Below are 22472 nucleotides of genomic sequence, written 5' to 3'. Positions count from 1 at the left end.
TGGGGTGCTTCAATAGCTTCACATGTCAGAAGCTCAGGTGTGTGCTTCTGAAATCCTCTTAGCCTTTCCTCATGTTTGCAAGATGGTTGCTGTGGCTCCAGGTGTCACATCCTGTCATAGCCATGAGGCAGGGAGCCAGTCAGGACCATGTTTCTGTGCCCACCCCCCCCCCCCACCCCCCAGCAGACTTCTCAGCTCCAAGCTAGAAAAGTGAGTGTCTGGCTTTTTCAGCATCAATATTGGCAGGTAAGCAAAGGAGAATAGGATTGGAATGTTAAGGGGAGGCCAGTGAGTGTTTGCTCTGGCTTAGGAGGTTAGCTTTACATTCCGCTCAGGCCTGACCCCAGGTGTTTTTCTTCGTGCCAGGGACATTTGTGCAGTTATTCGTACAAGGCAGGAGAGCCAAGAGGTTAAGAGCATTGACTCTGGAGTCAGTCAGCAGGATTCTTGGAGCCCAGCTTTGCCACTTACCAGCAGCATGACCTGGAGCTTCAGTTTCCTCGTGTATAAAATGGCAGTGATAATAGTACCTCTGGCAAAGGAATGTTGTGCGGATCAAATGGGTTAATCTGCAGGGCACCTGGGTGGCTCAGTCAGTTAAGTGTCCAGGTTCGGCTCAGGTCATGATCTCACAGTTTGTGGGTTCAAGCCCCACATGGGGCTCTGTGCTGTCAGCCCAGAGCCTAGAGCCTACTCTTGATTCTGTGTCTCCCTCTCTTTCTGCCCCTCCCCTCCTCGCTCTCTGCCTCTCTGTCTCTCAAAAATAAACACTAAAATGGGTTAATGTGCATAAAGTGCACAGAACAGCGCCAGGCACATTGTAGACCCATAGAAACGTTAGGCAGTGTGATCATTCTTTCTCCCGTTCACCAGATGTCATTGAACAGCCCTTGTAGGTGCCAGCACTTGCTGGGAGGCAGGGGAGGAGGGGTGGGGCCTGCCCACAGGAGCTGGTCTCGTCAGATGCGTGTACATGCAGCACCCAACAGGAATGCCAGGTGGATGGCCTTTCCAGACACCACATCGGGAAGAGAATAGGCCAGACAGGGAGGGCACAAAGAGCTTCCCAAGGGGGCAGTGCCAGATGGGCGGGTGGGGGGGAGCGGTCAGGGAAGGCATCACTCCAGAGGCGGCTTGGGAAGTTGGTCTAAGGAAGAGGCAGGATTGATGTGCAAAGAGCAGGGCAGTTACTGCATGTGGAACCCAAGGCCAAGGCAGGGAGGCTGGGATGCCGCTCCAGGGACATGTGGTTGGGAATTAGTTGGGAGTCCTGGGGGTGTTTGGCTATGAGTTGCATGGAGAAATCATCTTTGAATCCAAATTAAAAAAAAAAAAAAAAAAGATCATCTAGAGTTGGCAAAACCTTTTGGTCATGAGGAAAGGTCTTTGGAAGAGGAGATCCACAGCCTCCGTGATGGAAATAATGGAATCAATAATTGATCACTGAATTAGACACCATGCCCTGTGCTTCATATTTATTCCTCACTGAGCCCTCCCAGCCTCCTGTGAAGTTAACGGTGGCATTTCTCTTTTCCAGAAGAGTCACTGGACCTTCCCATGCATTTAGTCATTCATTGCTCCTTTAGCAGGCATGTGTTGAGCGCCTGCCACCAGCAGGGGAGTGAGCAGCGAAAAGTCTAAGTTTTGTGGAGCTCATGCTTTTGGTGTGGGGGACAGACCAGCAAACTATTAGATGGAGAAGTGAATTGAAGCCAAGCTTTCTCAAAAGCCATGCTGTGAAGTGGTTAGGGATACAGGCTCACATCCCAGCCTTATCTCTTCCTGGCTCCATGTGACCTTGGGCTACTGACCTCCCCTCACAGAGCTTCAGTTTCTTTGTCTGTAAAATGAGGATCTGGGTAGGACCTCTATCAGTCAAGATCGAAGTCTGATACAAGTAACAGGAAACCAACAAGCAGTGGCTTAAATAAGGGAACCGTTTTCTCTTGTACAAAGGAAGACAAGGGAGGATGGGTAGACTGGGGCAGGGCCTCTGGCTGGGAGAGTGGGCTCCTCTGACTCCTTGCCCTGCCATCCTCTGCATGTGGCTTTCAGCCTCATGATCACAAGATGGCTACCTCACCTCCACACATGGCATCCACATTCCAGGAAGGAGAAGGGTGGAAGGGCTGTGCTGGCTGAGGCTACTCCTTTCTGCTGGAAAGCAGTAGCTTTACCGGAAGATCCCTCACCCACCCCCAGCCTACTTCCCTTTAACCTCTCACGGGCTAGAATGGGATTTGAACAACACTGGAGCCCGTGCAGCCACAAGTATGAGACATTGAGCATCTGGAGCGGCCCTCTGGTGAGGGTAACAGTATTCTCACACTGAGGGCCTGAGTCCTTGCTCTTGTTGTCCAGAAATGACATCGCTTTGTGCTCAGTTTCTTCAGCTGCCCATTGGGAGTGGGATTCCTTGCCGTAGGCTTCCTGAGCAGCATCCATGAGCCCGTGAAAACCTGGATGGGAAGGAGTTTGAGGCACATTCCACCCGTAGGAGGGCTGGAGCTGGCTTTTGTTTGGAAAGTTGTCAGATTTTCTTTTTTCTTTCTTTCTTTCTTTCTTTCTTTCTTTCTTTCTTTCTTTCTTTCTTTCTTCCTTTCTTTTAATGTTTATTTATTTTTGAGAGAGAGACAGAGTGCAAGCAGGGGAGGGGCAGAGACAGAGACACAGAGTCCAAAGCAGGCTCCAGGCTGTGAGCTGTCAGCACAGAGCCCAACATGGGGCTCGAACTCACAAACCGTGAGATCATGGCCTGAGCCGAAGTTGGACGCTTAACTCACTGAGCCACCCAGGCACCCCCATTTTAGAGTTGTTTTTTTCAGGCTTTCTTCTATGACTGCCTCTGTACATGTGTATAAATGTTTAACGTCAGAGTTTATTTAACCATTCTGTTGTTGGACGTTGAGGTTGGTTCTTTTTTTTTTTTTTTTTTAATTTATAACCAGTGCCATAATATTTTTTCTTTATTTCCATTGTTTCTTTAGGATCAGTTCCCAGAAGTAGCATTACAGGTTCAGAGGGTAGGAACATTTTTAAAAGCTATTGCCAGATTGCCTCTAGAAAGGTTCCCTCAACTGTGAACATTAAGAAAGAAAGAAAGAAAGAGAGAGAGAGAGAGAGAGAGAGAGAGAGAGAAAGAAAGAAAGAAAGAAAGAAAGAAAGAAAGAAAGAAAGAAAGAAAGAAAGAGAAGAGAAGGAAAGTTGTCCTAGCAATGAGTGGCCGGTTTCATAGTTTCCTGGGCTCCTGTGGAGCCATCGCTTTGGGCTCCTCCTGAGGGCCTGGTGCCCCCTTCCAGCTCTTCTGCCTCGGTGTTAGCATGGGCACCCATCCCGCATGCGGGCCCTGGGCAGGATGTTTGATTACTGTGTTATGCAAACAGAGCTGCAGGCCTTTGCCATCTGCCAGCTGGTCCTCGGGTTGACAAGAGGCTTTGCACCTAGTCAAGGGTCAAGACTAGAGCCTTTCTGGAGCTCACTGTGGGATCGCTTACAGGGGCAGGGCTAGGATGCGTGCTCCTAAGGGCAGCTTGGCCCCACAGCCCCCGTGCCACCACCCTCCCCCAAGGCCTCCTGCAGGGTGGGGCAGGCCCTTGCCCCTCTGTCCCCAGCTGTTGTGTGGTGAATTGTCCCCAAACACCTGCTGTGCGTGTAGCCCCCATTCCCTGCCTCCCTGAAGGCTAGGAGGAAGTGCACTCTCCCCCAGCATGCCCAGGATGTTTGTACTTGGACAGGTGAAGTGGCTCTGCCGGTTCTGGGAAGCAGAAACCTTTTTTAAAGGAGAGAAAGTGAATTTTGAGCCAGGGGAGCAGAGAATGACTGGGGTGTGTTGGGGGTGGGGGCGGAGCGTGTGTACAAACACACACAGGTCTTCAAAGAGGGTCTTACCTGTTTTTTAAGATTACACATGTAATAGTACAATCTCATTGTTTAAAAAGAATTCACACAGTGCAAAAGGCTTTAAAGCTTTGTTACCGTGACACCTAACATTTGCACTGAGGAGTATGTAAATTGTAAATACACAGTTTAGGAAACACTTCTAAAGCAAGCACTCATGTAACGCCCTGGTCAAGAAAGAATTTTAGGAGCGCCTGGGTGGCTCAGTCGGTTAAGCTTCTGACTTGGGCTCAAGTCATGATGTCATGATTTGTGAGTTTGAGCCCCACGTCAGGCTCTGGACTGACAGCTCAGAGTCTGGAGCCTGCTTCAGATTCTGTGTCTCCCTCTCTCTCTGCCCCTCTGCCACTTGTGCTCTCTCTTTCTCTCTAGAGTCAATAAATGTAAAAAAAAAAAAAAAAAAAAGAAAGAGAAGTTTGCCAGCAGCCCAGAAGCCTCTGTGTACCCCTCCATCGAACACCCCCTCTCACCCCCAGAAGCCACTCCTCTCCCAGACTTCCATGTCACCATTTCTTGCCTTTTGAAGGTTTGTTTGCAGATGAGAGTATAAGTAACATGGTTTCATTTTGCCTGTTTTTCAACTTTATACAAACAGAATCGTAAATTATGCACATTGTTCTGTGTCTGCCTCTTTTGCTCAGAGTCATGTCTCAAAGCTGCATTCTGGCTTTGATGTCAGCACATTTCTGGTACCAGAGTTCACTTCCATTGATATGCAGGCTTTACAGATGCTCATATTTGTGCATTGTGTTTGATGAGTATTAGAAAAAATATAACGAATCCCACACTGGTCTTATTAAGGTTTTAGTAAGTGAGTTGGTTGAAAGGACTAACTTAAGTAAATAATAGTACAGGTGGTCTGCAGGTGCACAGGTGAGGCACGTGACTTTGGGAAGTTTTGGAGCTTCGGAGTCAATGATAGGAACACACACACACACACACACACACACACTGTCACTCCTCTCCCTGGGGTAACCACTTACAGGTAGAGGTTGGCCTTCCAGATCTTTGCTCTGCATCATCCTCGGTGGATATATAGGTATAAAATATGTAGCATAGAGAATTTTTTAATACTGATTTTTTTAATTGTAAGAGGGAGTGTGCCATTCTTCTGAATTTCTTCTGAATACATTCTTCTTGGGACTTCTGGGTTGATTCTCTGATTATAGCAGCCAGTTTCCTTGTAAGATTCCATGTCAGGGTAGGGGTGACACTGGACAGGGCAGGCGTAAATCCTTCCTGGAATATGAGAAATTAGGGGCTCTAACAATGCCACACGTGGCAGTGGTTTTTGTTTTTTTTTAATGTTTATTTATTTTTGAGAGAGAGAGAGAAGGAGTGTGGTTGGAGATGGGGCAGAGAGAGAAGGAGACACAGAATCTGAAGCAGACTCCAGGCTATGAGCCATCAGCACAGAGCCCGATGCGGGGCTCAAACCCACAAATCGTGAGATCATGACCTGAGCCGAAGTTGGACACTCAACCAACTGAGCCACCCAGGCACCCTGGCAATGGTTCTTTTACTTAGCAGACAGTTTGGGATCTGCCTCCTGACTCTTTTTTTTCTTTTTTTTTTTTAATAATCTTAGCCAATTCCTTAGTTTCTATCCGTTCTGGTAATTGCTGGGAACTTGGAATATGGGAGGGAGTTAAGAGGGACCAGGCAGGGGTGCTTGGGTGGCTCAGTCAGTTGAGCATTCGACTTTGGCTCAGGTCATGATCTCACAGCTTGTGGGTTCAAGCCCCACGTTGGGCTCTGTGCTGACAGCTCAGAGCCTGGAGCTGCTTCGGATTCTGTGTCTACCTCTCTCTCTGCCCCTCCCCCGTTCACACTAGGTCTCTCTCTCTCTCTCTCTCTCTCTCTCTCTCTCTCTCTCTCCCATAAATAAACATTAAAAAAAAAAAAAAAAAGAGGGACCAGGCAGAGGCTGCCTGACTGGAGACACATCATCAGTGGTGAGTTAACATGGGATTGTGACTCCTGGGCCAGAAATATGTGGAGCTGTGGCCATCTGTGTATGCACACGCGTGAGAAACAGACACACACACACACACACACACATAGGGACATGGACAGATGTGAACAGGGACACAGAAACATGGGGCAGCAATGCAGAGAGATGGGGTAGAGATGTAGATAGAGACAGGGACACAGAAACAGGAGACCAGTTGGCTAGTTAACTGGCTATTGGCTTGCTGGTTGGTCGGTTAACTGGATGACTGGTTGGTTCATTACTTATCTGGTTGGCTGGCTAGTTGGTTATCTGGCCAGGTGGCTGACTGGTTGGTTTTGGTTTTTCCTTTCTTTTTAATAGACTCAGAAAATACTTGTGGAGGACTCCCCTGATCCAAGCACTGCTTTGGATCTGGAGAAAGAGCAGTGAACAGTGGCTGCGGACATTTGGGTGTCTGACCACTACTCCCCACCCCTCCCCCCACGAGGGTGCTGTGAATGCAAGTGTTGAGTTGTTGTTGTTGTTGTTTACAAAATCCTGAGTAAGGGTGTGTGCATGCTTACTATGTGCCATTACCATGGGGAGTGTACCTTAGGGGGGGTCATCTCGGGCTCCTCCAGCAGTGCAGCAAGGTGGAGTATTGGGACCAGGATTTGCTCCCAGGATCCCAGCATGAGCCTGATTTCTGTCTGAAAATCACTCAGGGATGGAGAGCAGGCATTTATTGAGGCCCATCCTGCTCACAACTCTATCCCTGATTTTTAGAGATGACTGTGGTTATGGTGGCCATAGAGTCACCCACCTGGTTCCAGCCCCACCTCTGCCTTTAACCTCACTGGGTGATCTGGAACAGGTAACTTGCCCCTCTGAGTCTCACTGTTCCCTTCTGCAAATTGGGGAAAACAGTAGGGCCCTCCCCCTGGGATGCTCTGTGGGCTGAGGGGGGCCGCCATTGTAACCCGTAGCTTCGGGAACCTGACATTGGAGCAGGCCTCCAGTCTGGGTCTGGGTGGCACAAGTGCCCATTTTTGCTCTTTCTTTTGATGACTGGTCTCTCATGCGGAGTGGTCCTGTGAGAGGTCACAGGGCAGACCCTGGAGTCAGCAGAACCAGGGGGTCCAGACCCCCGTTCCTCCTCTCATTCTCTTTGTGACCTTGGCCAAGCGCTGTCTCCTCTCAAAGCTCAGCTTCCTGATTTTGAAACGGAGGTGACGAGACCACTACCTCAGTGGGACATTAGGAGACGAGTTCAGTGTTCTGAGGCAAGCATTCCATCCACGCTGGCTGGGGACTGGCCCTCAGCAGCCCCCAGGGTCGGGGGCAGGTAAGGTGATTATTGCTGGCAGATGGTGCCCCCCTGGCTAGCAAGGTTCACTCCCCTCTCCTCCCCTTCCCTCCCCTCCCCTTCCACCACAGGGAGCCTTTCTGTTTCTGTCCACCCCCCCACACCCCCACCAAATCTCCTCAGGTGAGGAGAAGCAGAGCCTGAGATGCCCCCAGTCAGCCCCCTAAGAGCAGAATGGAAAGAACAGGGCTTTAACAGATGTTCTCTGACAAGGATTCCCTGGCTGTATTTAATCAAGATTGTCAAATATTGATTTAATCTCCAAGCCCAACAGATGTGATCTTAGCAGGCTTCGGTGGCAATTAGCTGGGATTAGTTCACAAGTCAGGCTCCGTGCTGACAAGACACTCTTCTAAAGGAGGCTCGGCCTGGTCACAGGAGTGAGCCCGTTGGGGGACATACTAAACACTTAACCACCACCCCAACCAGCAACAGCCGTGGGAGCGGACCCCAAAGCATCACCCCACACAGTGATAGTGGGGACTCTTGGGGCTCCAGGCAGCAGCTGTTTACCAGAAAGTTTCAGAATCAAAATAAATGTCACAGGTACACCAGTGCATGCGGCTTAAAAATGGGCCTGGCTAGAGCCAGTGAGATCCCGGTAGGCACACCCGGCCGCTCAGAGCAATGATTGTCCCCCTGCTTAAGTCTCCCCCGAAGGGGCTTCCCCGACCCCAGACCCCTCACTCATCCTCCAGCCAGTGCAGCTCTGTCTCATCGGCCCAGTGCACATGCTTGGCCTGCTGCTCCTGGGTGGGCCTGGCACGTGCCCATGCTCCAGGGGGCATCCTTTTTTAACTTTGCATTTCAAAGTCTCACTTGAAGTGACTAGGACGATGCCCAGAATTGGAACAAGATGCTTAATCCACATGCACTTTGGGAGAGGTGGCAACACCCTCGCCTAACCCACCCGACCCCACAGGGACTCAGAAGGGGTGCCTCCCATGGGCCTGGCTGTGGGCCTCCCAGGAAGGAGGGGCTTGCCTAGCTTCTTGCTCAAGACAGGCCACCCCAGGCCAGCCGGCTCCTGAGCCCAGAGCAACCAGGGCTCCTGCCAAGGCCACATTTGGTTCGATTTGTTTGCCTGAGATTTTCTTTTTATTGTTATATAAGTAAAATTTTAACAGCTAATACTTGTATGTCCCCGTGTGCCAGGGATATTCTAAGTCTCTACGTTCATTAACTCATAACATCCCTAAGAGTTAAGTCCTATTATTATCTCCATTTTACAAATGGGAAAACTGAGATGTAGGAGGCTAAGTGACATGCCCAAGGCCTAGGTAATTAAGTGGCAGAGCTGGGAATTGAACGTGAGTATTCTTTGCTTCCAAACACTGAGCTACAGCCGCCATATCAGGAAATCTCCAGGATCTGATAATAAGTAAGAAAAGCAACTATGAAGGCTGTTTATTTTTTTTTAATTCATCTCTCTATGTAAGCATGTAATTATACAAGCATTCAGCCTACATCACTTCAGCCAAACTAGTTAGCAAACTAAAAGAAGGCGACATTGTAGTCTAAGGATTTAAGTACAGCCTCTGTTTCACCGAGGGGCATGTGGATACAAGATGGGGTGCCCCTTCCTTCCCTCGGTGGGTCCGGGTACAAGCAGCTTGCCAGGCCAAGGAGGAATCTCCACTGGGAGTTTTCAGACTCCACGAGCCCTAGGGGCAAGGTCGGCGTGGGGCCGATGCAAGGCTCACCTGTGGAGGTGGTGCGTCCTCATCCGTTCTGACTCTGCGTCCTGTACAGTCTGGGCTTTTCAGGGCGTGGCTTCCCCCTGCCCATGATTCTCCTCACATGCTCACTTCCAAAAGTGAAAACTTAAAGCCTGAGACACCCCTACCCTGTGCAGTTGTGAGCATTTCCATGTAGACACAGAGAGAAGGGTCTGGAAGAAAGCATGCAAACCTATTCACAGGGCTCCTCTCTCCAGAATGTGGATTCGGGGCAGGGCCTCATAGGGGAGCCTGAAGAGGGCCTTGAACTAACGGGCTTGTACGAATTCAAGCACAGACATGCAGAATTTTTTTTAAAGTTGTCCTTTTATCTCCACTCAGGTTTTACTCCTTAGAGGTAAGCACTGTTAACAGTTTGGTGGGTGCCCTCCTAGGCCCTTTCCTTTATAGACATTTATGTTCTCTCTCTCTAATGAAATCTTTTATTTAAGCTCCATTATTTTGTTTGGTTTTATTCTGCAATTTGCCTCTTTCCCTCCACCAAGTGCACCATAGAGAAGAAACTCTGAAGCTAGATTGCCTGGGTTCAAATCGCAGTGACACTGCTTTCCTGCTGAGTAACTTGGGCAGGTTACTCAATCTCTCTGGACTCAGTTGCATTGGCTTTTAAAAAAAATTTTTTTTTTAACATTTATTTATTTTTGAAAGAGAGAGATAGGTGCAAGCAGGGGAGGGGCAGAGAGAGAGGGAGACACAGAATCCAAAGCAGGCTCCAGGCTCTGAGCTGTCACCACAGAGCCTGACGCGGGGCTGGAACCCAGGAACCGTGAGATCGTGACCTGAGCCGAAGGATGCTTAACTGACTGAGCCACCCAGGCACCCCAGTTGCATTGGCTTTAGAATGAGGATGCTGTGGGGCACTTGGGTGGCTCAGTCTGTTAAGCGTCCGACTTCAGCTCGGGTCATGATCTTGTGGTTTGTGGGTTCAAGCCATGCTTTGGGCTCTGTGCTGACAGCTCAGAACCTGGAGCCTGCTTCACATTCTGTGTCTCCCTCTTACTCTTCCCCTCCCCCACTTGCACTCTCCCCCCCCCCCAAAAATAAGTAAACATTAAAAAAAATTTTTTTAATGAGGATGGTGACAGCCTCTCCCTCAAAGGGTTTCATGAGGATTAAATGAGTTCATGTGTGTAAAGCGCTTAGCCTGGTACACAGCGAGCACTCCTCTAAGTACGAGCTGTACCCATTCACTTCCGGCCATGTGGGCATCTTGCACTCAGGACACCTGGCGCTACCTCTGCCTCACTGTTTACTACAGCTGCATTGTGTCCCTGGAGTTGGGGTACCCAAATGCATTTAACCCCTCCTCTGCCGCTGGGCTTTTAGGCTGCTCCCACCTCGTGCATATTTCGGCAGTGTGGCTGTGTGGCTTCTGGCATGCGCTGGTGGGAATATCTGAGGGACAGATTCCTAGAAATGGAATTGTTAGTTTAAAATAAAACAGTGTGTTGGGGTGCCTGGGTGGCTCAGTCGGTTAAGTGTCCCACTTCAGCTCAGGTCATGATTTCGCTGTTTGTGAGTTCAAGCCCCGCATCAGGCTCTGTGCTGACAGCTTGGGGTCTGGAGTCCGCTTCGGATTCTGTGTCTCCCTCTCTCTCTGCCCCTCCCATGCTCACACTTCGTCTCTCCCTCTCCCAAAACTAAATAAACATTAAAAAACATTTTTTTAAAGAAATAAAATAGTGTGCACACCTAAAACTTAAGCACATAATTACAATTCATCCCCTTATTCCCCCCAAAGAAGGGGAAGAATCATTTGATTTACACACATCAAAGAGAACAGGCTTCTCAGGAACTCGGACTCCTGGGACCCCCTCCAGTTTGAGTATAATGACTGTAAGATTTAAAGAGAGAGCATGCTCTGGGTTCTTTGACCTTAAATAGGAAAGTGCAAGTTTTTATGGCATGAATAAAAAATACCTATTTGGTCTTCTGTCCCCAGTTCCTGGCCCCAAGAGCTTCTAAAACCCTTGGAATTTTCTGAGTGGTTTGGGTGATAGGGGCCTCTTTTGTTCTTTAGAATAAGACCCTTTCAACCATACCTGAGTTTATGCTAATGAGGTGATTCTGTGGACTCCTAGATAGCTTCTGGATGGGGGCTGGTTGCCAGGGAAACCAGTCCTGTGATTTGAGGCTTGAAACTTTCAGCCCCATCCCCCTGACCTCTGGGGAGAGGGGAGGGGCTGGAGATTGCATCAGTTCCTGATGGCCAGTGATTTAATCAATCATGCCCATGCAGTGTGGCCTCCGTAAAACCCTAAACAGAGTTCAGAGAGCTTCTAGGTTGATGAGCGCATTCACACGCTGGGAGGGTGGTGCACCCCAAATTCCATGGCAACAGAAGCTCCTGCGCTCGAGACCCTTCTGGACTTCTTGAATATCCCTCCATGTGACTGTTCATTTCTATCTTTTATAATAAACCACTAATAGTAAGTAAAGTATTTCTCTCAGTTCTGTGAGCTGTTACAGCAGAACCTGAGGAGGGTGTTGGGGGAACCCCAATTTGTAACCAAGTCAGGTAGACATGTGGGTAACCTGGGACGTCCCCCCCCCACACTGGTGATTAGCATCTGAGGTGGGGGGGGCAGTCTGGCGGAACTGAGCCTGTGGGGTCTGTGCTAACTCTAGATAGTGTCGGGATTAAATTAAATTGTAGGACCCTCATTGGGGTCTGCAGAGAACTGGAGAGTTGCTTGGTGTGGAAGACCCACACATCCAGGGTCAGAAACACTGAGAGTAAAAAACAGATCAGAGTAGTACCTGGGGCCATGGAGGGGGGCGGTGTTGCTCTCCTGTTTTGGGGCTGATGGCGCAGTCTCTGCCTCAGGGCTTCCTAATGAGATGACCGGAAGTTCCATCCCGTCCGTTTTGTTTCCTGGGGGAAGCTCCACAGTGGGCCTGTGTATGCTCGGGTTTCCAATAAAGTGGAGGAAGACATGGAGAGAGAAAACAGATTCTTAACCTGAAATCTGCTGAGCTGATGCTGACTTTCTAGAGTTTTTGTCCTTACGAATTGATTTTGAAGATAACTTGCATCATTTGTGTATCCACACAACACACTCATTTGGGCTGCCACGTCTTTTAGAGCGCTGGGGGCAAAGGTGTGGGAGCCACACTGACAAGGTTTGGGGCCTCGCTGTCCTGCCTGCTTACCAGCGTTGTGACTCGGCCACAGGACCTTTGCCTCATCTCTAAACTGGTCCTGCTAGAAGTCCCTGCTTTGTGAAGTTATCACCACACCTGTTAATACACACCGAGTGTGTGTTAGCCTTGCTGTTACTACTGTCATCACCACATCATCACCCCCTACCCTGCCTGTGCAAGAACGCACATAGTAGACCCTATCCCACTGCAGACTCAGAGCTGCTCAGAGTCCCAAGGGGGACCAAAGATACTCAGAGGCTTCAAACTCCAGTGGGCTAACTCCGATAGTCCAGGGGGTGCGCAGACCCCTGGGAACTCACCAAAGGGAGGATGGGGAGGATTGTGTCTAGGGAATGGTAGGAAGGAAGGTAGGTTAAAAAAAAAAAAAAAAAAAAAAAAAAAAGGGTAGGTCAACAGCACTGAGGGACAAGGGGTGTGGACAAGGCTTCCCAGAGGAGCAGTCCCCCGAAATACCTCCCGTAGTGGTCCCCAGTGCCCTTCAGGCCAATAATCATCATCATACGTGACCCCCTCAGCATCCAGCACTGCGGACCACCTGCCCCTCCCCAAACCACCCCCACTGTTGGGGCCTGCGGGACACCTGCTCCCCTGCTTGCCCCCTGCATTTGCAGCAGATCAGGGCTTGGTGTCAGGCCCTCATTTCTTTGCTCTCTTCCTTCCCCTGTCCTCAGCCCTGGCTGCATATTAGAGTCAGCTGCAGAGCTTTTAAAAGGCTCTCTCTCAGGCCTGGTCCCCACCCCAGAGCAGCTGATTCAGACTCTCTGGGGGTGAAGTGTGAACACCTATACTTTTACAAAGCTTCCCTGGTGCCTCTAATGGACAGTGGGGATGAGCACTCCCGCCTTGGACAAGCCCACGGGGCCTCGTACGCTGGCCACTCCCAGCTTTCCTGCCCGTGCGTGTCAGCCTCATCCATCGGCATGCCTGGTGCACGGCAGGCGTCCTCTCTTCCTATCACGTGGCACCCCACAATGAGCCCTCCCATGGGGAGCAGCCCCCAGCCCCACCCTGTCACAACGTTGTGTTCCTTTAAACTGCTGACCACCCTTTGAAGTTACCTTGTTTTCTCTCTTGGTTTACTTACTTCTCTGGCTTCCCTTTCCTGGGAATAAGTCCATGAGGGGGAGGTGTGGTCCTGCTCAGGGCTGTATTTTCTTCAGCACCTACAATAGCACATAGTAGGTGTTTGAGAAGTCTGGTGAATAAATGAATGCATCTTTGGTGCTTGGTGTTTGTGAAATGAATGAATGAGTTATACATGCCTGGTCAGTGTTCAATAAAAGAATAAGTTTTTAGTGCTTTTTCTCTTTTGACTCAGTGAACTTTTTGGGCTAAATGATTTGGAAGAATGTGATAGGTGTTGGTCGTATGAATGAATAAGCTGTAAGGACTAGTTCTTACTGGACGAATGAACGACTTGTACCTGCCCAGAAACTGCTGAATTGCCAGGTGCATGCAGTGGGGTCATCATTCCCCCTGAGCCTCTGAGAGTAGCCCTCAGACTTGGTGCCACAACCCTGAAGTGTCCAGAGCTCTTAGGTCTCACTAAGTCCCCATTGCAGTGACTGGATCACATTTCCTTGAAGAGGTAATCCCTGGAGCAGATGGGGGCACCCTTGGACGCAGAGGTCTGCTTAGGAAGGAGACCTTGGACACCTACCTGCTCCCCCATCCAAAGGCCTGTGCGAGGGCAGTGTACACACACACACACACACACACACACACACACACACACACACTTGCACGTACACACACTCCACACATTACTTTCAGCTTCCTGAACACGCTTCTTCTCAGGGGCAGACACGCTAGGTCACCAAGCAAGCACCACCTACCCTCAGGTCACAGACCCTCACTGAGCTAGCGCTCCTCCTGGTCTGAGGTTGTCATCCATCCACTCATTTATTTAGCAGGTATTTGTTAATGACCTACTGTATGTCAGGCCTGTGCTGGAGAGGCATGCAATAATAAAGATTCTCACATTTCAGTGCCTCACAAACCTTACGTATGGCGGCCAGTTAATTACATGGTAAATGATGTACATACACTGAGGCAGGTAACCCCAAAGAGAAATGCTCTGTAAGAGTGCTCTGAGCACAGGGCACCTGGGTGGCTCAGTCGGTTAAGCATCCGACTTCAGCTCAGGTCATGATCTCGCAGTTTGTGGGTTTGAGCCCCGCATCAGACTCTGTGCTGACAGCTCGAAGCCTGGAGCCTGCTTCTGATTCTGTGTCTCCCTGTCTCTCTCTGCCCCTCCACTGCTCACCCTCTGTCTCTCTCAAAAATAAACATTTAAAAAAAAAAAAAAAAAAAGGGTGCTCTGAGTACTCAGGTTGGGGATTGAACAAGGTTCATGAGGAGGAAAAGTCATGTGGAGAAAGTGATATTTGTCCTGAATCTTGAGAAAGAACTATCTAGGTAAGGGAAAGGGCAACATGGATGTCATGTACAAAGGCCCTGAGGCAACAGGGCAGATAAGCCATAGGCATGTGGAACTGAAAGAAGGACATTGTGGCTGGGACCCCCAAAGCAAGGAGAAGATGAAAGGAACCTTGAGGGCTGAGGTGAGGATTTTGAATTTTATTCTAAGATTTGAATTTATACTAAGATTCAAATGTGAATATGAATCCTGAGATTGCTCTGCCTGCTGCATGGCAAAGGGCACTTACGGGACTAGGAGCAGAAGGACAGGTAATGGGGAGGCTATGGTATATAGTCACCCAGCTCAGACTGGCATGGGAGAGCTCCCATGGGAGAGTCAGCAGGCTGTGGGGTAATGGATTGGATATGTGAAGGGAGTTTCCAGCTGGAGTCCTTCGATGGAAGAAAGTGCCTTTCCCTGAGATGTGGAAGAAGCCGGTAGCTTCTGCTATTCCTATTCTGACAGATATTGTGGCATACCACTCTGTCAACACCAGTCTTCGATGTATGACTTGATTTGGCCAGTGAGATGTGAGAGCAGTAATATGTGTCATTCCTGAGCAGGAACTGTCGCATAGTTCAGCCATGTCCCTTACCCGTGAAATTGGCCAGGTCTCATGTAAGTGCTGCTCTGTCACCTGGGAGTAGAGCTGACATGAGAAGGCCCTTGGCCCGCCCCTGGTAGACATGCAGTATGAACAAGAAACAAACCTCTGTTGGGTAAGCCCCTAGTACATGAGGTTCTCTGTTCCTACGCCATAACTTAACCCCCCCTGACTATTCTGAGAAGGAACGGGCTTTGTGGATGGGGAGAGATCAAGGGTTCAGGTTGGGAATGTGCAGTTTGCAGTTTGCAGTGCATGTGAAATATATATGTGGTGATGTCAAGTAAGCAGTGGCTACCCAAGTCTGGAACTCAGAGGAGCAGTTGGATCTGGAGTTATTTTGCCCTGTGTCACCAGTGAGAAGGAGAATTAGAGGTCCAGGACTTTGCCCACGGGGCAACCTGCAGGGCTCGTGCTTGAACTCAGGACTGCCTGACTTGAGGAACGAAGCTGCTGGATCAGTCCCAACTCTGCCACCTTGTGGCCACCTGGTCTTGGGCACATTACTTGATCTGTTCACTTCAGCTTCCTTATGTTAAGACAGAGATAATATCTACTTCATAGAGTTGTGGAATTAAGAGAGATAACAAATGTATAGTGCTTAGAGAAGGACCTGGACTCTAGAAGGATCACATTCATGGTAGCTGCTGTTATAGATGTTGTTTGGTTATGTAACTAAAACATCCAGTGGTCGGAAGTACAATTGTGGTAGCTTTGGGTCCAGCTTGACTCAGACGAAAATGATGACTACAGCTCCCACATCCACCCCCTAACTTTCAACCCCTTTCACAAACGGTTCTTCCTTCTTCCCTCATGGTCACAAGATAGCTGCAGTGATTCCGTCCCTCATATCCTCTCTCTAACTCCGGGTAAGAGGGTAAAGCACAGCCTTCAGCCCTAGGACTCTTGGCACCCATGTCACTGGGTCTCACTGGTTTTGATCAGGTTACATGGTCAAGAAGGATCTCCTCCTCTAGCCCACTGGGTGGGAGTCAGAGAACGCAGGTTCCCCAAGGGAAATCTGGGCTGTTTTTGGAAAACAGCAGAGGAAGCAAACCACAAGTATCTGCCACTGGAAAGCTTGTGTTTTTCCCTCCTGCTCTGCCCTGGGAGGTTCTGCAGACATCGTGACTCCTTCACAGAAGAGCAAGGCCCTTCAGAGCCAGAACATTGAGGCCACTTGTCTGCTGTTTCAGCATCCAAGTTTTGGGGGCCTGATAAGGGAGCACCCTCCCAGCTCAGACTTCCCCAGCTTCTTCACACATGACAGTCTGGGAGCATTTACACAGGCACACTATTAGGTGCCTGCTCTTCTAACGGACCATGACATTTTTAGGGAGCCAGTGTGGCCAGCCCCAGACGTAAGTCCTCATTGGCTCACGGGCAATCAGAATGATCCCGGATTCTTTGCTTTCCCAGCTTTCCTTGCTCCTAGAATGGCCATATGTGACCACATTCTGGCCAATTAGACATAAAAGAAAGTCTGTTGAGGTAGGGGGGATGTTCTGGCAAACATTCTCCTTCCTGATGAGGGTCAGATGGGTGAGAAGTAAGAACAGTCTCATCTCATCCCTTGCTTTCCCCCTTGCCCATGGTTCGGTGAGAAGGGGGGCTGTGGCTGCCAGCTTGCCACTCTGAGGTCGAAAGCCAAAGATGCAAGCCGGCAGCACGCTGAGGGGAGCAGGGGATGATGGGACAGAGGGGAAAAAAGTGCCTAATGTCATTGCAGCGTACCAAGAGTGGAGCCGCCATACCTGGTCTGCTTGTTACATAAGATAATGAAATACCTTCATTGCCCGAGCCACCATTGGATGGTATCCTGTTACTTGCAGCCAAATGCATCCCCACCTGACTCTCCCACTGCCACTTGCTTCTCGTCATGCTGCCGTCTCCCATTTTTCCCCATCCACCGTCCCCAGCTGCCTTCCTTGTACACAGCAGTGGGTATTAGTCAAGGTCCTCCTATGCCAGCAGCAGAAGCCACGTTTGACAGTCTTGGGCAGAAGCAGAATTTATCAGGGGCTTACAGACCACCAGGAGGCCAAGAGGAGCAGGCATAGAAAACAGGCAGGAACCAAGGAATACTGGAGAGAAGAAATTTGTACAGACAGGTGCAGAAGAGAACACTCAGCCGCTGAGCCTGCCCCTGGCTGTGCTTCAGTAATTGGGGGCGTGGGGAGAGGGGAGAAGATACATGAAGGGAGGAACCATAGTAATAGTAGTGGCCATGAGATAGGTGGTATTCTCCCCGCTCTCTCCAGATTGAAATTGAATCACAGTTTCAGTAACCAGTCCATGGCATACCAGGACCCGAACCCAGGCAGTCTGGCCTTCATTATGGGGGGGTTCCCCACCAGAAAGATGGGCATGCTTTTAGGAGGGGGGAGCCTGACAGCAGGCAGCTGGAAAGGGACCATTGTGCACCAGTCCCTGAATCCCAGAGAGGCTGTGGGTATCACTCAGCCTTCCGAGCATCTCCAGGAGACTTGGCTACACCTGCTCCAGGAAGGGAATCTGTGGAAAGACACCAGGGCCTCAGGAACATCTGTGTGTTTTCACAGGAGGGAGCAAAACAGATTGGGGGTTTCTGACTGAGCTGGAAACAAAATGCCATCAGCAAAGCCCATCTGTCGGGAGGTGCTTGCATAAGCAGGTCTGGGTCACGTCTGGGCCACTGGTTTTCCCAGCCAACCCAAATGTGGCCTCAAAGGGCTAATCTGCCAGGCTTTCCCAGGCTGACCCAGAGGTGAGACTGCACTGCCAAGCATAAGAAGTGCCCCTGGCCAGGGGCACCTGGGTCAGTAGGTTAAGCATCTGGCTCTTGATGTCAGCTCAGGTCATGATCTCGTAGTTCAGGAGTTCAAGCCCCACATTGGGTTCTACACTGACAGTGCAGAGTCTGCTTGGGATTCTCTCTCTCTGTCTCTCTCTCTCTCTCTCTCTCTCTCTGCCCTTCCCCTGCTTTCGGGCACTCTCTCTCAAGATAAATAATCTTTAAAAAAAAAAAAAAAAAGTGCCCCTGGCCAACCCAGAGAGGGGGCTTGGAGTGGGGGAAAAGAGGTCTAATTCCCCTTCCCAGAGGCAACCAATGTTAGCAGTTTCTTGAACATCCTCTTAGAGATCTTCTCTGCATGGTAGTTCGTTCTTGTTGCTGCTGTTATTTTTGTTTTCAAACTGGGAGAAGTTGCATATAATTCAAGATTTCTAGTTTCTGGATTTAAAGATCCTGGGTGGCTCAGTCAGCTAAGCATCCAACTTTGGCTCAGGTCATGATCTCGCCATTCCCAAGTTCAAGCCTGATGTCGCATTGGGCTCTGTGCTGACAGCTCGGAGCCTAGAGCCTGTTTCAGATTCTGTGTCTCCTTCACTTTTCTCTTACCCTCCCTCCCTCCCCCCCCCCACTCAAAAATAAGTAAACATTAAAAAAAAATTAAAAATCCAGTGATCTGGCATCCACATTCCTGCAAAGCTTGGTCCCCAGAGCTGAGGCCCACCTGCTTCTTTAGAAGACATCTCTGCTCTCCAGCTCACCCAGGCTCACCTGGCCTTGCTCCTGTCTCCCCTAACCAACCCGACTCTGGGCGCTTTCCACTTCCTTCCCCCTTCTCTGCCCCCTCCCCTGTGTGCCTCCCTGCTACATCTTCAGGAATGCTCTCTTGGGAGCTAGGAAGACGGGTAAACTCTTGCTCCCGACTCCTCCCCCACCCCCTTCTGGTTCTCACTTTCTCAGGTGCTACAGGCTTGCCTCCCTGTTTTGCTCCATGAATAATCTGCTTCATGCATCCCCCTGGGTCTCTCTCTGCCAGCTCACTCCATACCTAAGGACATGGGTTAGGAAATGCCCCCTACACACACGCACGCACACACGTACACAGCCTTCTTCCTCGGAAAGCACTGTTAGTCTTTGGTAGGCTTCCCTTCATAAGGAAGGCTTCATTGGAGAGTTGACATCATACAAGGGAGCCAGCCTGGTTAAGAACCAAGGAAGGATATCCAGATATCCTGGGTGGGGTTCGATATGTCAATAGGACAGAAAAGAAGGCCAGTGTGATGGGATCTAAGTCAGGGATGGGGAGAAGCATCAGGAGACTGGCAGGGACCAGAGCCTGAGGGGCTTGTGGGCGAGCAGATGAATTTAGATTTTATTCTAATTCAGTAAGGAGCCACTGGGGAGATCTCAGCCAAGAAGCGACAGGAGCTGATGTTCATGGTATCTATTAATCACATAGAGTTCCAGAGCCATCCCCTGTCCCAAACCTACCAGTGCTCATGGTGACTCATCTGTCATTTTTACTTCCTTTTTTGGTGGGGTGGCTGGTCAGGCAGATTGCAGGACAGATAGACAATAGTCCAGCCTTTACCTGCAGTACTCACAGGGGGTGGAGGAATGTGTTTAATGACACCACAATGGACAAGTCAGCCAGCCAGATTCTGAAAGTGGGGAACTCCACGGGTTGCATGACCTCATTCCTTCCATAAGTAAATAGCATCAAAATAAAGGTGATGGGGGGGGGGGGACCGTAAAGAATAGAAGAGACTTAAGAAATATTATCTGCCAAATTAGAGTAGGGATCGTGTTTGAATCCTGATTTGAGCAAACCAACTCTAAAAGAAACCTTTGAGACACTGGGGAAAATGTAATACAGATATGAGGTATTACATGATATTGAAGAATTCTTGTTAATCTAGATGGGTGTGATGAGAGTATTTTTGGTTAATTTTTTAAAGGCTTAACTACTAGGAGTGGCTCAGTTGGTTAAGCATCTAGTTCTTGATTTTGGCTCAGGTCATGATGTCATGGTGAGATCAAGCCCCACGTTGGGCTCTGCACTGACAGAGTGGAGCCTGCTTGGGATTCTCTCTCCCTCTCTCTTTGCCCCTCCCTGGCTTGCAAGCAAGTGTGTGTGTGCGCTCGCTCTCTCTCTCTCTCTCTCTCTCTCTCTCAAACTAAATAAACATTAAAAAAAATAAAATAAAGGCCTTGACTGCTAGATAATATAAGCTTAAGTATTTATAGGTGAAATGAGCTGATACCTGGGACATACTCTAAAATATTCTGTCAAAAAAAAAAAAAAAGTGTAGGAGTGGGCGGGTAGATGAAACGGAAATGGCGATTAGGTAATGGTTGTTAAAGCTTGTCGGGTGCTCAATAAATACACTATTCTGCTTTGGGTATGTTTTTTAAAATATTTTGTTTAAGTTTATTTATTTTGAGAGAGAGTGTGTGTGCACAAGTTGGGGAGGAGCAGACAGAGAATCTCAAGCAGACTCTGCACTGTCAGTACAGAGCCCAGTGTGGGGCTCAAACTCACAAGCTGTGAGATCTTGACCTGAGTCAAAATCAGGAGACGGACTCTTAACTGACTGAGCCACTCAGGCACCCCTGCTTTGGGTATGTTTGAAATTTTCTCTAATAAAAAATTTTTTAAATGAGTATAAAGCTGTCACACAAAAAGTTTCTCTGGGAACAGTAACATCACATCTCACCTTTGCCTTCTCTCCTTTTTCAGCATGGCAGGGAAGACAGCCCAGCAGCCTGCTGGCCCTCACCCACATCTACTGCTTGCTCTGTCCTGCTGAGCCGCCCAGTCTGGAGACCCTAGGACAGCACCTGCCTCCTGAGGTTGTCCTGGCTCGGTTGTCCACAGCGATGGTGGAGAACTGGACTCCACAGGCTCACAACCTTCCGGTCAGGCTTCAAGGGCCAGCATCCTTCATCCTGGGACTGGCGGCCCTGAACAATGGCTGAGGGCCAGGGGACCCCATAAAGTTACTCGGCAGCTCACAGGAGCCAGTAGCACTCCAGTGCCCGTGGACTATGACCACCTATCGGCCCATTCCCAGTGATGGTGTGGATCTGGCAGCCAGTTGTGGGGCCAGGGGGGCCGATGTCCTCCCCGGGCCACACACAGGGGACTATGCTCCCATGGGATTCTGGGTCCAGAACGGGGGCATGCCGCAGCCCATTGGTGAGAGCCCAGTCAGCGCCACCACCCGCCCCAGTCCCACCACCCCTGCAGTGCCCAAGATGGGTGTGCGCGCAAGAGTGGCCGACTGGCCGCCCAAGCGGGACGCCCTGAGAGAGCAGAACAACCCAAGCCCCTCACAGGACGCAGACGGCACGAAGGCCACAAAGGTGGCCCATTCCATGAGGAGCGTACAGAACGGACAGCCTCCTGTCAGCACCCCGGCTTCCTCAGTGCCCAAAGCCTTCCACAGACTCTCCAGGAGAAGGTCCAAAGATGTGGAATTCCAGGACGGGTGGCCCCGGTCCCCCGGCAGGGCCTTCCTCCCCCTGCGGCACCGCAGCAGCAGCGAGATCACCCTCAGCGAGTGTGACGCGGAGGACGCTGGGGAGCCGCGGGGACCCCGGCACACAGGGGCCCTGCCCCTCTTCCGCGAGTACGGCAGCACGTCCTCCATCGATGTGCAGGGCGTGCCGGAGCAGAGCTTCTTCGACATTCTCAACGAGTTCCGCAGCGAACAGCCGGAGGCCGCGGGCCCCCAGCCCCTCAGTGAGCTGCTCCAGGCGGATCCGGGGCCCCACGTCCCGGGGGGCGGCGGCGGAGCCAAGGGGGACCCCCGCAACGGGCAGCCCGCCAAGGACAGCCTCCTGGTGCTCCAGCCCGCCAAGGAGAAAGAGAAGGCCCGCAAGAAGCCCGCGCGCGGCCTGGGCGGCGGGGACGCGGCCGACTCGTCCATCTTCCGGAAGCTGAGGAGCGGGAAGACGGACGGCGAGGCCGGCCGGGCCCTGGGGGAGGCCGAGGAGGGCCGGAGCCCCCCGGAGGCCGGCCGCCCGTGGGTCTGCCAGAAGAGCTTCGCCCACTTTGACGTGCAGAGCATGCTGTTCGACCTCAACGAGGCGGCCGCCAACAGGGTGGCCACGGCGCAGCGGCGCAACACCACCACGGGCGCCTCGGCCGCCTCCGCCACGGCCGCCCTCTCGGCGTCGCGGGCCCACGGCCTGGGCGGCCTGGACGCCGCCTTCCCCAGCACGGAGGACCTGAACTGCAAGGAGAACCTGGAGCAGGACCTGGGCGACGACAACAGCAACGACCTGCTGCTCAGCTGCCCGCACTTCCGCAACGAGATCGGCGGCGAGTGCGAGCGCAACGTGAGCTTCTCGCGGGCGGCCGTGGGCTCCCCGGGCGGCGGCGGCGGCGGCGAGGGCCGCCCGGCCGAGCCCGCCCTCAGCGCGCACCGCACCAACGCCAGCATCTCGGTGCTGGAGGTGCCCAAGGAGCAGCAGAGGACGCAGAGCCGCCCGCGGCAGTACAGCATCGAGCACGTGGACCTGGGCGCCCGCTACTACCAGGACCACTTCGTGGGCCGAGGTGACGGGGGGG

General features: G+C 51.0%; 1 protein-coding gene and 1 long non-coding RNA gene across 5 annotated transcripts in view; one reads left to right on the top strand and one right to left on the bottom strand.

Annotated features, from left to right (window-relative positions):
* The window catches only part of SIPA1L3 (signal induced proliferation associated 1 like 3), a 238986-nt gene that overhangs the window by 117844 nt on the left and 98670 nt on the right, over positions 1-22472 (top strand). For all 4 annotated transcript variants that reach the window (XM_040445990.1, XM_040445987.1, XM_040445988.1 and 1 more), the window contains one exon: positions 20637-22460. In XM_040445990.1, the coding sequence (XP_040301924.1) occupies positions 20945-22460 (1516 nt within the window). In that variant the 5' untranslated portion in view covers positions 20637-20944. The remainder of the gene's footprint in view (positions 1-20636; positions 22461-22472) is intronic.
* On the bottom strand, positions 11738-19646 carry LOC121011521 (uncharacterized). Its single transcript, XR_005781639.1, has 3 exons — positions 19388-19646; positions 13185-13263; positions 11738-11842 (listed from the first exon to the last, which is right to left on the bottom strand). It is a non-coding gene; the product is annotated as an uncharacterized LOC121011521 (long non-coding RNA).

This window comes from Herpailurus yagouaroundi, unplaced genomic scaffold (genome assembly GCF_014898765.1).
Source record: "Herpailurus yagouaroundi ecotype Mexico unplaced genomic scaffold, PumYag 194, whole genome shotgun sequence".
NCBI lineage: Eukaryota > Metazoa > Chordata > Mammalia > Carnivora > Felidae > Herpailurus > Herpailurus yagouaroundi.
Note: the sequence above shows the minus strand (reverse complement) of the source record. Positions and strands in the feature narration are given on the sequence as shown.